Source organism: Puma concolor, chromosome C2 (assembly GCF_028749965.1).
Source record: "Puma concolor isolate L17-30 chromosome C2, mPumCon1.1.hap2, whole genome shotgun sequence".
NCBI classification, from domain to species: domain Eukaryota; kingdom Metazoa; phylum Chordata; class Mammalia; order Carnivora; family Felidae; genus Puma; species Puma concolor.
In genome coordinates, this window is record NC_141675.1 from 156,857,803 (window position 1) to 156,873,164 (window position 15,362).

Here is a 15,362-nt window from a genome sequence, read left to right on the forward strand (position 1 = left end):
AACCTGAGGGTGTTCTCACACAGTCAGCACTCTATAGAGACACTTGGCACTCTCTTCTGTGGGGGCCTCTAAGTCCCAAAGGGTTTCTGAACACAATACAGCTTTAAGATGTTTTGTCAGGAGAGAACATAGCCCTGCCGCCGTGAGCAGAGGACTGAGCCCCATTGGAAGTCTAGTGGAGTGGAGCTGGGTGTGAATCGAGCATTCATTTATTCACCTAATATTTACGGGCCATCTGCCATGAGCCTGGCATCTAAACTCAGAGCAGATGGCAGAGGGGACAAAGCACTCACCTGTGGTCTCAGGTGATGACAAATGCTAGAACAAGATGAGGCTGGGAGAGGCTTAGGGAGTGATCAGGCAGGGTGGTGGAGGAAGGCTTCTAGGAAGAAGTGGTATTTTAGTCAAGACCTCCATGGTGGGACAAAGTCAGTCTTGTGAGCTAAGATGGTTCCAAGCATGGGACCGTCAACTCCAAAGGCCAGGAGAGATGAGCTGGGGATGTTTGAAGAACCCCAAGAAAACTATGTGCTTGGAGATTGGCAGATCGTGGAAGGCCTGGGACATGGAAGGACTCGGGTTTGGTTTCTTTGAGATGGAAAACCACCAAAGAGCTGAGCAGGGCAAAGTCGGGTTCTACGCATGTGCAAGAGGTATAGAGTCAGAGGTGGATTCACAGAAAGCCAGGAGGATGCTACTGAAAACCTGGGTCACCATGGCGGTGACTTGGACCAGGATGCTGGTGGTGCAAAGGCTGGATTTAGGATTGGTTTTAAAGGTATCGGTGGCAGGATTTTCCACTGGCAATGAGGCCAAAGAAATATATTCAGCCAATTGTGGTTTCATTCGGTCTTGTTTTCCTGCCCACACCTCTCAACCTTTTTTGATTTAAGACCAGGAATCCTTCAAGCTCACCCATACGTCCTTTACATCTTTGTAACTACTGTCTCTAGCCCTTACACCAACATTTGCCCTCAAAGACAGGGACGGAAGACTTAGAACTTAATTCTTTCTTTGTTTTCGCCTGGGTTGCTGTAGATGGTGCCTCCATGGCACAAAGCTGTTGGAGGACAGAGTCTAGAATGTACTCTCGTGATGCCCGGCGCAACGATGAGTGTGTGATGGGGCTCCACAAACACAGATGAGCTGATCACAAACTAGGTGGTGGGATAATACTGAGTAGACACGTGGAAAACCAAAAGCAATCATAAGCAATCATTCCTATATTAACATGTTGACATCTTGGCATGTGTTTCAGATGAAGTCTGTTTGCCGAGGTATAAGAGGGAGATGACCCATGATGGTGGCTGAACGTCTATGACCACATAGCAGCCTCTCAGAAAGTTCACCTGTAAATCAATCCCATCAAATTCAAAATCAAATTTAGAGGAAATAGAAATCAGCATCTCCAGGGCTGGCATCTGACCTTCACCGAGGCTGTGTTTTGCTGGGTTTGGTGTGGAGGTATGAGAAGGGACACCCTACCCTGAGGGTCCTCTATGAGCTGTGAAGCTTTTGTAACCATCTGCACCCAGCTTGAGGTCCCGGCATGGTCTCACTCTCCACCTTGATGCTGTTAGTGAGAGAAGGGTGGCTTTGAGGGTAAGGCACAGGAAAAATTGTCAATCAAGAAGCTTTTGTCGCTTCACTGTTGGTCTTGGAAGGTAAATTTTCAAGGTAAGAAAAAGGGATTGGGCTTGAGAGGGCATTTCTTGGCTTACACAAATAAGATTTTTTCCAGAGAAATTTATATTTTAATATGTTGTAAGCACAGTTGCTCAAAAAGTGGTTTACTCTTAAGAAAAGAAAAATATGTTTGAGTAGAGGCTATATTCCAGACCCAAAATCTGCTTTTTTTTTCTTCTGGATACCAAGTTTTGTCTACTTTGAGACTTTTAAATTTAAGATATTTCATTCATTTAATTATGAAATTGTTTTATCTTTTGGATTCCTCAAAGCAAAAAGATATTTTAAAACATAATTATAAACTTACAAGTGCAATATTGAAAACTTTTCCTCCGAAATGGGGGAATGCAGGGAGATGCACAATATTGATATATACCATATCTATTCAACATTTGGAGTTCGTTCCAGTTCAATAAAAGAAGAAAAAGAAAAGGAAAAGAAAGAGGAAGAAGAAGAAAGAGAATGAGGAGGAGGAGGAGGAGGAGGAGGAGGAGGAGGAGGAGAAAAGGAGGTAAATGAGGAGAAAAAAGAAAAGAAAAAAGAGAAGTAAAGAAAATTTAAAAGTGAAGAATATGTACTGGTAAGAAAGAAATAAAAATATCATTATTCATAGACAACTATTTTTGTACATATAAGATTTTTAAAATTCAAAAGATTATGAGAATTAATAAGGAAGTCAAGCCAGACATAAAATTACATATAAGTTCAATGTAAAATAATGTGAAAGCAATAATATTTTGATTTACCAGCAAGAAAGAGTATGAACATGAAATTTTGAAAAGATAATTTAGGGGCACCTGGGTGGCTCAGTCGGTTGAGCGTCCACCTTTGGCCCAGGTCATGATCTCACAGCTCGTGGGTTCGAGCCCCGCATCGGGCTCTGTGCTGACGGCTTGGAGCCTGGAGCCTGCTTCAGATTCTGTGTCTCCCTCTCTCCCCCTCCCCCACTCATGCTCTGTCTTTCTCAAAAATAAATAAAAAACATTTAAAAATAAATAAAAAGATAATTTACAGTGGCATCAAAAATGATCCAATACATAAGAATAATCTAATAAATACTGCAAGACCTCTAAACAGAAAATTATGCAACAAAATCGAAAGGAATTTTTAAAAACCTGGCCTGCTATGCCAGGAAATTTGACCACTTAGATAACATTTTATCTAAGGAATTTATCTATCGAATTCCTTGAAAAACAACTTAATGAAACCAATACTAGAAGAATACTCCTGTATCCGTTAAATAAATTAAATCCATAATTTAAAACTTTCCAAGGAAATTCTAGGCCGAGATGACTTTGCCAATAAATCTTTTCAAACTTTTAAGAAAGAAGTTATCCCCATCTTTAAAAAAAAAACTCAGAGAATTGGAAAAGAGGAAATATTTCCCAACTCATTTATGGGGCCAGAATAACACTGACACCTCGAATGACCAAGTGTCCTTGTCTGCCTGGGACTGAGGGGGTTCCTTCAGTATTGTGACCAGGAAGTCTCAAGAGCCATCAGAATGAGCGGATCACTCTACTGACACCAACATGGGAGAAGGAAATTATAAGAAAAGAAAACAACAGGCCAAGCTAATTCACAAACACTGATGCAAAAAAATTCTGAACAAAGTATTAACTAATGGAATCCAGCCATATACACAAAGGATAACATATTACGATCAAGGTTATATCTTAGAAACACAAGGTTGACTTAACATTCAGGAGTCAACTGTCGCAAGCTACCTCATTCACTGAATAAAGAAGGAAAACAATATAATCATTTCAATAGAAAAAGCCTTTGATAAAATTCAATATCTGTTAATAAATTTTTAAAAATACCTCAGTGAACTAGGAGTGAAAAATTCATTTAATCTGATATAAGGTACCTATCCTAAAAGCCCCTTTTATTCAACATGGCACTGGAGGTCTTTGTCAGAACGATATATATAACAAGGAGAGGAAATAAAGTTTACAAATATTGAAATTTTTTAATATATCATAATTTTGAAGTATACCATCATTTGAATATACCATAATTGATTGAATATACCATAATTTATGTATGCATTCACCAGATGATGGACATTTGGGTTCTTTCTCGTTTGAGTCCACTGTGAATACAGCCATCAAGGACATTTGCATACAAGTCTTTGTACGGTTACAGATTTTCACTTCTCTTTGGTAGACAGTTAAGAGTAAATTTGTCATATAGTAAATGTATGTTGAACTGTATAAGAAACTGTTAGAATATTTTTCAAATGGTTGAACAATAAATAAAAGTTCCAATTATCCCACAGCATTGTCAAAATTTAACATTGTCGATCTTGTCAATTTTTGCTCTTCTGGTGAATGTGTTGTGGTATCACAATGTGGTTTTAATTTATATTTCCCTGATGAATAATCAAGTTAAATATCTTTTCACGTCCTTATTAGCCATTTATGTACCTTCTTTTGTTAAGTGTCCCATTTAGATCTTTTGCCCATTTTAAGTTGGATTTTTTGTTTTCTTAGTATTAATTAAAAGAATATGCATATGCACAATTATGTTATGTTCTATAAATTCCAGATACAAGCCCTTTTCAGATATATATGGTGATATTTTCTCCCAAGCTTACATTTTAATTTTCTTTATAGTGTCTTTCAAAGAGCAGACATTTTCCATTTTTTTAAAGTTCTCTTATTTATTTTGAGACAGAGAGAGAGCATGAGCAGGGGAGGGCAGGGAGAGACGGAGAGAGAATTCCAAGCTGCCTCTACTCCGTCAGTACAGAGCCCGATGCGGGGCTGGAACCCACAAAATCATGAGATCATGACCTGGGCCAAACCAAGAGTCAGTCGCTCAAACAACTGAGCCACCTAAGCACCCCAGAAGTCTTCAATTTTGATGAAACCCAACTTACCGATTTTCTTCTTTTACGACTCTTTTATGAAGCTTCGCAAACCTCAGCATAGCAAAGAGTTCTCTCCTAAGTGTTCTTTTAGAATTTTTGTAGTTTTAGCTTCTACATTTAGGTCCATCATACATTTTGAGCTAAGTTGTGTGCATCATGTGAAGTAGGCATTGACATTCATATTTTTCCCATATCAATAGGCAGCTGTCCAGCCTCATTTGTTCAGAATATTATCCTTTCCTTTATTGAATTACTTTGGTCCTTTGGTTGAAAATTAAATGACCACATACGTGGGTCTTTCTGCAGTCTCCAAAGGCACACTATGGTGATCTAATTTTTAAGTTTATATGAAACAACAATGGGCCTAGAGGAATTAAGGCAATCTTGAAGAAAACAAAATCAGAGGAGTTAACACCATAGTAATTAAAACCAGTATAGTGTAAACACAAAAATGAACAAACCAAGGAAGAGAGTAAGAAACAGATTAATATATATTCAGCCACCTGATTTATAAGAAACATCCAGTGATTCACTGGACAATGGATGGTCCTTCAATGAAAACAGGTGTAGGGAAATAAATGAACATTTACCCCTACCTCACACCATACACAGAATGAATTCAAATGGATCAAACAGCTAAATATAAACAGGGAAAATAGTAAACTTCAAGAAAAAAACACAGGGGAATATCTTCATCAATGTTGGGTTAGCAATGATGTCTTCAATAGGATGCAGAAAGTTCTAACTATTAAAAAAAATGCTAAATTACTTTTCATTCAAATTAGGAGATTCTGTTTCACACAAATACATTAAGAGATTAGAAAGGCAAACCACAGCCTGGAAGAAGTCGTTACCATTAAGCACATCCAAAAAAAGACTTACTATCTCCAGAGTTTCCACAAATTGGTAAGAAGAACCCAAGAATCCAATTTTTCAAAGGCAGAAGATTTAAGTAGGCCCTTCCCCAAAGAGGTTATTCAAATGGCCAAGAGCCTGTCTCATGGGGCTCAATGTCATCGCCATTTGGGGAAATGCAAATTAGAACCACAGCGGGACACCACTCCACACCCCCAGATTGGCTACAACTAAGAAGACTGACAGTGGAAGGATGTTGGTGAACCGGCCCCTTAACCCGCTGCTAAGAGAGCAAATTGGAACCACCATTTGGTAAAACCTCTTCGTAGTTGCTAATGAAGTACGCACGTATCCTATGACCTAAAAACCCCAATCCTAGATGTGTACCCAGCATGAATAACATAAATCAGGCACTAAAAGGCATATACACAAGAATGTCCACTGCAGCAAAACACCCGACAGCCACCCAAATGATACACCAACAGAGAAGTGGAGAAACAGGTTATGTTTCATTTATCGGATCGAAAAATACACAGCAATGCAGCGAACGAAGTACAGTTACAAGCAATCGCGTGGGTACGTTTCACACGCATAGTTTTGGGGCAAAAGAGATCACACACAAAAGGGTATACGCTCTACGGCTCTATTTATGTAAGACTCAAAAGTGGCCAAAGTTAATGTACACGTGAGCACAGCAGTTACCTTCTGGGGGGGAGGGAGGAAATAACTAGGAGTCGGGGGGAGGGGTGCTGGGGGGAGGGGTGCCTCTGAAGTTCTGGGTGTGTTCCAGAGCAGATGTTGTCAACCTTGATGCTCTTGATATTTTGGGCTGGGTCCCTCTTTGCTGTGGGGTGCGCCCGCTCCGTTCCTGTCCTCGACGTGACAGATGCCAGTAGCAAACGTCCCTGCCTCCCACTGGGACCCTCAGAAGTGCCTACAGACATTGCCAATGGTCCCCGGGGGTGGAGCCCAAATCCCCCAGGCTGAGGAGCCCCGTTTTATTGCTGGTCCTGGAGGGAGCTGGTACGTGTGCTCACTTGCCAGGTCACTGACTGCTCCATAGGATCTGTCGACTTCTCTGCACCCACATTGAACTTCAGAAGATTCTAAAATCAAAAACAGAGTCAGTGAATAATTAAAAGAACCAAAAATGTCAGAGCCCGCAGGGACAGTAGATGGCGTGTTGTTTAACGTCTCGTTTGCAGGCAAGGGGGCTCGGGGTCGCCCCGGGCCCATGGCTGGTGGCCCCCGTGGGGAACTGAGTCAGGGGCTGATCCCGCGCGGGGGCTTGGCTGGACCTCCGGAACGTGAACCCCATGTGGAAACAGGGCCGGTGGACATGGCGCCCCAGCACCCTGCAGAGAGCATTCTGAAAACCCACATCTCATGCAAACAGGATATTAGCTTTTGTCAGAGAGATCAAAACGGGCTTGAGGTTTTTCTTCACACCCTCAGCCTTGCCTGCGTGTGTCTCTCTCTCTGGCTTTATCTATTCATTTCTGTCCACAGGCAGGAAGAGATGGCAGCCGGGGAGACTCAGCTCTACGCCAAGGTCTCCAACAAGCTCAAGGTCCGCGGCCCTTCCTTGCTGCTGGAGCCCCTTCTGGGAATGGGCTTCCCGGTACACACCGCGTGAGTACTGTCCTGCTGGCCGCTGGACGTGCGTTCCCGGCCCACTGACGCTTCTGCCCCCACCACAGAACTGCAGGCAGCTCAGAGCACTTACTTCCTGCCCGAGGGGTGCGCTTTGCCGAGCGAGATACGCTCTCAAAATACAGCCCTTCTCGGCTTTTTATAAATGACATACTCTTTGCCCTTCGGTCAAACTGTGCTGGCTGGCTGGTGGAGGGACCCTAAAAGTTGTGAAAGTCGGAAGCCGCGTGTTACGGGGGCACCCCCATTTCTCAGGGTTTGGAGGGGCTTGGGCAGCCTCTTTGTGGTTCAGGGACCGAGACGACCCTGGGAGGCATTTCAGACTCCAGGCCGAAGGGAGCGGTGGAGGGCACCACCACCTAGGAAATATTTCTAAGTGGTGCGGGGGAACCAGTCACCCGTAGGCAAGATCTCTTCAATGTCTGCTGGTGAAAAGAGGTGGTTAAGAAACTACCGGAACAGTGTTGATCGATCCTGCTTACCCAAGGAGGAGGTCCCCGTACAGAAAATGTTCATCGTAGGACCCACCCTGTCAGAGAGAGACAAAGTCCCCAGAAGCCATGAGCTATGGTTGGCACATGGGATACTGATTTTTCAGACTTATTCACTCCTTTAACTGGGGACCAAGGTTTCCTGAAACGTTATAACAAAGCCCTGAGCAAACTAGCTGCCATCACTTTGAAGTTTCACCCTTTTCTTTTTCTTCTTTAAAAACATTTTTTTAATGGGGCGCCTGGGTGGCGCAGTCGGTTAAGCGTCCGACTTCAGCCAGGTCACGATCTCACGGTCTGTGAGTTCGAGCCCCGCGTCGGGCTCTGGGCTGATGGCTCAGAGCCTGGAGCCTGTTTCCGATTCTGTGTCTCCCTCTCTCTCTGCCCCTCCCCCATTCATGCTCTGTCTCTCTCTGTCCCAAAAATAAATAAACGTTGAAAAAAAAAATTTTAAAAACATTTTTTTAATGTTTACTTATTTTTGAGAGACAGAGCACGAGCGGGGGAGGGGCAGAGAGAGAGAGAGAGAGAGAGTGAGAGAGACAGAATATGAAGCAGGCTCCAGGCCCCGAGCTGCCAGCACGGAGCCCGACGCAGGGCTTGAACCCACAGACTGCAAGATCATGACCTGAGCCGAAATCGGACGCTTAACCAACGGAGCCAGCCAGGCGCCCCAAACTCCACCCTTTTCTTTTCTAATCCAAACCAGAACTTGGTCGCTTTATGTTGATAATAAACCGGGGGCCTTTGAAATGGGCAGCAGAGCCGTGTGCCAGGCCCTGCGCCGGGCACCTTCCCCCGGGTGCAGCCAGGGATACCGAAAGGCCAGAGAACACAGGCGGTGGAGGGGTGGGGCCCTATTCTTGGCACCTCTAAAGCCCACCCTTTATGATGTTCTCGAAGCTGGACTCATGCTCAGAATGCCTTGTGATTTAAACCAATGTCATCCTTGTCGGTATTCACCAAAGAGCAGCTCTGAGCAGCGTCACGTGGGTCCGCTGATCAACTCCAGCTGTCTCCAGGCTGGATTCCTGAGTGAGTTACCTTAGCCTCCTTCCATCCTGTCCAAGTTGGCCCCGTTCAGTTACCCCAGTGTCTGTACGTCCTGGGTTATAATGATGAGTGGGACAGGGCTGGGCTTCAGGGACCCTGCAGGCCGGTAGAGGAGGCAAACAGACACAAGCTCATAGACGAGGCAGGTGGCCCTACGTGGGCAGGCTGGGGGTGGGGGGGGCGCTCGGGGAAGGTTTCCTGGAGGTGGGAGCCCCCGAAGGAAAACAGACGGGGGGGTGTGAGCAGGTCCACGTTTTCAGAAATCACGGTGAGGCCGCACGGAGGCCTGGTCAGGGCATCCGGCTTCAAAGTCTAAGCAGTGCAGGCCCTCATGGGGCCCCCAGCCCGGGCCCCATGTGCCACAGTGCTAGCCCTGCCTCTCCCGTGCCCCCCACCCCCAAAGAAGGGAAGGCAAGGTCTGAATGCTCCTCCCGGTCTGCTCTCCTGTAGGCTGAAGGCTCTGGCGGCCACTGGAAGGAAGACAGCAGAAGAGGCGTCAGACTGGTGAGTGCGGCTGCCTCCACGGGTGTGCAGGGTGTTTGGCTTGAGCTGCTCGGGCCTCGAGAGCTCCCCGGGGTGGGCGTGGGAGGGCCCCATACACCCTGGGCAGGCACCCTGCCCACCCAGCACCCGGGGAAAGGAATAAAGAGCCCGCATTTCAAACGGAAAACAGGGGCACCTGGGTGGCTCAGTAGATGAAGCGTCCAACTGCGGCTCAGGTCGTGATCTCACGGTTCGTGAGTCCGAAGCCCTTGTCGAGTTCTGCTCTCAGTGTAGAGCCCGCTTTGGATCCTCAGGCCCCCTCTCTCTGCCCCCCTCTGCCCACTCCCTCGCTCACGTGTGTACTCTCTCTGTCTCTCTCTCAAAAATACACATTAAAAGAAAGGAAAACAAAGTAGAGAGATTGAACTTTGAACAAGCCTTTCTTCACTTAACAATCTGAGTTTATCCACATGTGACTGTCAAAGAAGGAAGAAACCCACGCGATTTGTTGAGTAAATAGGGAAGAGCTATTTCTTCCGACATAAAATACAGGCCACCACTCTCTCAGGCTCCCCCTGATGGGGAGAAAATTTACTGGTGGCCCCGAATGGCGCCTAAGGCATCGGCACGTTGCACCTTAAGGGGGCCGGGTGGTGGGGGGGGGGGGGTTGCGGAGCTCAGGGTGCCAGGAGGTTCTGCCACAAACCGGCTACGCGACTGTGCAGGCCGCCCACTGTCGCGGGCCTCCGCTTTCTGCTCTGGGATCACAGGTCCTCTTAACCCCCAGTCCCGCCTGAATGTGCCATGATGCCATCATTCTGTCCTGAGGCGGGAAGTCCCCTCACGCGCTGCTCTGGAAAACCACAGCGAAAATCAAACACTAAAAACTGGGTCTCACCCAGCTGTGGTGCCCGCCCCGGAGCAGGATGGCAAATACGGACAGTGGGCCTCTGAGGGGCCAGTGTGTCCTCAGCGGGGACCTCCTTCTTCCCCCAGAACCTCTAGGCCAAGGACAAAACATGCAACCCGTCTCCCAGGCAAAGGGAAACACCCAGAAGCCTCTGGGTGAGGCTACCTCTAAAGTCAGTCGCCAAATTTGAATTTCAGATGAAACCCACAGTTTCAAGGGCCACGGTTCCTTCCCCCTGGTTACAACAGGTCAGCCAGACCACGAGTCCCACCGAGGCCCGGGGAGGCAGTGGGGTCCCCTAGGCTCAACCAGGAGTGGGCCGACCTTACCGAATCAGGGGAGCGCACATTCAGATGCCGTTAAAAACAGAGGGCAGCTTCAAGCGTCCACGCGCGGTCTCTCACGGTCCCGGTGGCAATCGCAGCCGACCGCCCGGTTCCACGTCCAAGTACATGCCGTGGAAACACACAAAGGGCCTAAAAAAACACGGGCCAAGATCTTGATTACAGTGCCATGACATTTTTCAAAGAGAAACCAGTTTAAGTGTCCAGCAGCGGAACGGATGAGTGAAATATCACCCGCGAGTGTGACGGGCACCCACAGCCCTTCAAAGGGTCACTCGGACCCACTTAACCAGATGCCTCCGTGCCAGTGTGGATAAAGCACAAAAACGGGGTCGACGGAGAAAATGTAAACTGCAGAATAATTTAAGCAGCAGCTTGTGATTTATGCAAAACACACACGAGTGTTATCTATGGATTTGTTACTTGGGTTTCTAGGAGGAAAAAGCGAAGTGACAATAGAGGACACGTGTGTGCAGGGGGAAGGGGGTCAGGATAAAGGGTCAGAGCGCCCCCTGTTGGTATTTGTTTTTACCCTTAAGGAGACTATATCTGTGCGTAACTAGTGTTTCCTCGAGGCGCGGCACACTGCCCGCTAAACTTACTTTCACATCCCGGGCACATCTCTGAGTCATTAGAAAGTCGTCAAAACTGTGGATCCTGATGAATACCTGGTAAATACACTCCTCGTCCTCTATCTCATGTTTCCTAACCGGGACCCGTAACCATACAATAAAATATGCGTGCAGTTTTAGGTATACCGTCTGCTTCCTGCTTTGGAGAAATTTCTGGAAGCAGAAATGTTAATGGAATTGTAGAATCGTCGGATGAAATGGGTATTTTAAGGCTCTCGGTGCGTCCTGGCAATTTGCTCATGTACACTCAAATTTGCGCAAATTCGCTGCCCCTTTGACACCACTGGGCGTAACTTTTATCCTTTCAAAGACATTTTGTTAGTTTGACAGATGAGCAAAATAGCACCTTGGGGTTGTCCCCATTCTTGTTTTTGTTGTTAGTGAGAATGAACTTGAATTTGGGGTTGTAGGTCATGTCTCCTTGTCCTTAAAATAAGCTTCTGAATGCAAAGAAAATATGTAAGAGCCACCTAAATTTCATCTATTTTTTTTCTGTAGTTTTAACTTTTACACTCAATTTGAAGTCTGCTACAATTAAAATGTGAAGTTTTTCTGCAAATTGTTCTCAACACCAAGGGGGTGGCTGGATCCCAAAGATCGCTTGAAGAGGTGCTGAGGTCTCCCGTCACCTTCTCTCATTTTCTCGGTCTCTGGCCTGGGAGTCAGATTAACGCGGGTCCGAGACTCGGGCGGCCCCTGAGCTGCTCCGCGGCCTGGGCCCGCTGAGTCCCGCCCGAGAGGGGCTGGGGGTGCAGCGTGGGTGCTGGAGGCGCTCGGCACGGCCTGTTCCTCCGAGTTGCTGCCCTCCGTGGGGAAGGGTCCTTTCGTCCTGGCTTCAGGTGACAGCGCCGTTCTCTGTCACAGGCTACGTTGTCATCGCAACGACCCTTCTCTGGACGATCCCATCCCCCAGGAGTATGCCCTGTTCCTCTGCCCCACGGGGTCCCTGTTGGAACAACTTCAAGAGTTCTGGAGAGAGAGCAAGCGTCAGTGCACGAAGAACCGAGCTCATGAGATCTTCCCGCACATAACGCTCTGTGACTTCTTCACGGTGAGTCGGCCCCAACACGCCTTGAATGCTCATTACCAGGCCGCTGAAGCCACTTCCCTGAGATAACTAAGCGATGTTGGATACAACCGAGGGCAGCCACGCGATCTACTTCCCACGACTGTGGTATCAGCCATCCTCTTCGTGTGGGACACCCTTTACTTTCCTCCTCAGCCTCATCCGGTCAACTCCTACGCATTCCGCAAAACCCCACTCACTTATCCCCTCCCTCTGTTAAGTCTTGCCCAGCTCCCCGGGCAGAAGGGGCTGCTGCCCTTTGTGCTCCCGTCATCTTTTGGCGTGTATCTCTCGTGGCACTGTCCATGTGGCGTGACCATGTGTCCGGTGCAGCCCTGCAGCCCCCACGAGGCTGAATCGCCACAAGGTGGACGCCTCACTCACCTTTGTGGCCCGAGACCAGCACGGTGCCTCAGAGCGGGTGTTGCGGAAATGTGTGACGGATGAACTAAAGAACGGTCGCCGCTGGCCCTTGCAAGTGCGGAACCGTTCCCTGCTTCTGTGGGGACCGGCCCTGATTTAGAATATGGCCCAACACGCAGCTTCACAGGGGTCCTGGAAAGGGGAGAAGGACCTGGGCCACTCAGGAGAGAAGCGGAAGGCGGGCATGAGAGAGAGGGAGGGGCCGACAGCCACTTCCTGTGTGGCTCCACACCAGACAAACCCGGAGAGGACGCCCTAGCCGGCCACCTCTGCCATCGGCAAGCTCTAAGGGGCCCACTCATTTCAGGGGCCCCGCCAGGGCCCAAGGAGCGCTCTGTGCCAGGCTCCACGGCGTGCACGGGAAGGGGGCTACGAGCCTCCACCGGGAATGTTTCCAGCAGATTCCCCGGGAGCCTTTGACAGTCACCCCAGTTTGCCAGGGGCTGAGGGGAGGGTCTCCAAGGCACAGAACCTTCAGTGCTAAAACCAGAAAAGTCCCGGGCACAGTGGGGCGCGTGGGTCACCCTACTTTGCCGGCAACGGCGTTTGTGACGGTCAAGCTGTTTTCCAGCTTGTCCTTAGGAGCTCGTCAGGGAAAGGAAGGAGCCAGAGACTTTGATGAAAATAACCCTCGAATGGGCCATGCTTCATCACTCCAGCGAGGGGGCCACCTGGGCCTTTAGGTCCTCTTCCCATGTCCATGTCCAGACACACACACACACACACACACACACACACACACACACACACACACCTCCCTTCTCCTGCATTAGCCGCCCCACCAGCCCCCAGCCCCGTCCCACCCTGCCTGGCTGGCTGAGCAGCCGTTCCGGCAAAAGAGTGACAGGGAAATGCAGCCTCTGCTTTTGACGTTGTGAAAGGAAAACGTCCAGCCTCCACGGGCGGGTGTCCATTGCAGCTCTGTTCATACACGACCCGGTGCCCCCAGACTACTGACCTGAGACCGAGAGACACGCTGTGGACAGACAGTCATTTATTCAGGGTTATACCGTCCGTGCATCAGGCACTTTCCCAGGACCCGCGAGGGCCACAAAGACGCAACACACAGGGACGAGTTTAGCGAGCCGCTGGTCAGGGGGGACGTGAAAATGCATCTTAAAACTACAATGCAGCTGATTCGTACAAGAATGAAAGGTGCTGTGGGGAATTCGGGGGGAGCCAGTGCCGGGAAGCACAGGGCTGGGCTAACTTCCTGCTTGGGGGGGTGGGGGAGGGTCTGCGTCTCACCATGGTCTCACTGTGGTCTCACCGCGGTCCCACGTGGCCACGCGAGTCTTCCACATGGAGGAAGGTCTTCAAGCCCAGGAGGCGCTCGGGCAGCGCTGAGCCCAGGAACCAGGAGTGGGGAAGGGCAGTGAGGGTCCAGCCGGTGCCCGCAGCCTGGCACTCAGGCTGAGCAGGGGGCCCGGAGCCGTGCATGCACCGTGGCTGCCTCTGAGTCTAAGAGAAGCCTCCAGAAGTCTGAACAGCTGAGCACAGCTGTGGGTTGAGTCAACATGACACAGAGGGACGAGAGGTAAGTCAGGGTGACAGGCGTTTCCGACCTGGACCCTTAGAGGACATTCCATTCCAAAAGGAATCTTACCTGGAATCTCTAAGAAACCGAGGCAGGGTGCAGAACAAATCCATAGCCCCAGACGCGGGGGCGAGAGAATCATGTTCCAGCACTGTGGCCACAAATAGGCTCACGGGGCTGCCTGATCCGAATCAACTAAGCTAATAGCTGCCCTTCTGACGAGAGGCGAGAAAGCACATCCTTGTCTCTTCTCCCTTAGTGCGAGGACCACAAAGTGGAGTGTCTGTACGAGGCTCTAAAGAGAGCCGGGGACAGGATCCGGGGTTCCTTCCCCTTGGTCGTCCCTCTGGCTCTCCATTCTTCCATCAGCTACCTGGGCTTCTTCGTGAACGACAGCCCTGCGGACGTCATCCGAGAATTCGCCACGACGTTCGCCATGGAGGTGGCTGTCTTGGCAGGTAGGCAGCCCTGGCCAGTTGCACACGAAGGGCGCGGTTGCCGGGGACTGACTGCTCTGTGTCCGGGGCCGTGCTCTGCTCCTCAGGCGCCTTGGGCCAGCCGCAGGGGGAGCGGGCTGCGGGCTGCGGGCTGCTCCTTGCTGCCACCGGCTGGGCTGGGCTCAGGGGACGCAGACGCCCCGGCCCAGGACGTTTCCATCGCCACCTCTCCCTTTTCAGCCAGCTCCTCCAACGTGGCCTTGCTCTGGGGCTGTACAGCTTAGCCGGAGCTAAATCTAATGAGCCAGGATGTCCTTCAGAAGGAAAGCAGAGTCTGAAAGCAGAGGCCACCTTTTCTCCAAGTGGGAATACCTTTGTCTGCATCGATACGGGTTTTCAGAACACTGGGTGCGCTCCAGCTGCCTGGAAACCTGTCCCAGGAGGAGACCTCGAGTGGTCACGTGATGACGGTGGATTACAGGCTGGTTCCCACACGGGGACATCCGAGGCTCCCCAGCCCCATGCCCGCCTTGGGCAGATGCCCTCCCGGGGTCGGTGCTGTGTGTAAAACACAAGTCCTAGTTGGTTTTTGTTGATGTTTTAGGGAAGACCATAGTCTTTTCTCCATGGCCTCTCGGGGAAGGATCGTCGAGATTCACTTTGAGAATCTTTGAGCCTCCCTTTTTCCCCAACCTCTGCGCTGGTCTGGAGACAGGATCCGGCTGGGGTTCACGGGAGGGACTCTGGACTTGACCTCAGAAGACGAGCGTCTCTCCCTCGTCTCTGGTTAGCGCTGGGCCTTCATCAAGTCACATCAGCCCCAGAAGTCGCTCTTTCTCTGCAAATCGGTGAGGACTCTGGCCCTTCAAACAACGCAGCCTGTTTCTGTGGAGTTTCCCCCTCGGTCCTGGCACACA

The 15,362-nt window shown here is 49.4% G+C and overlaps 1 protein-coding gene across 5 annotated transcripts in view; it reads left to right on the plus strand.

The window, feature by feature from the left end:
* The first annotated feature begins 6,877 nt into the window (after window positions 1–6,877).
* The window catches only part of UBASH3A (ubiquitin associated and SH3 domain containing A), a 40,266-nt gene continuing 31,781 nt past the window's right edge, over window positions 6,878–15,362 (plus strand). For 2 of the 5 annotated variants that reach the window (XM_025913244.2, XM_086676041.1), the window contains exons 1-4: window positions 6,878–7,048; window positions 9,064–9,117; window positions 11,847–12,033; window positions 14,268–14,466. In XM_025913244.2, coding sequence (XP_025769029.1) covers window positions 6,936–7,048; window positions 9,064–9,117; window positions 11,847–12,033; window positions 14,268–14,466 — 553 coding nt within the window. In that variant the 5' untranslated portion in view covers window positions 6,878–6,935. The remainder of the gene's footprint in view (window positions 7,049–9,063; window positions 9,118–11,846; window positions 12,034–14,267; window positions 14,467–15,362) is intronic. The other 3 variants (XM_025913245.2, XM_086676043.1, XM_086676042.1) reach the window with 2 other exon arrangements.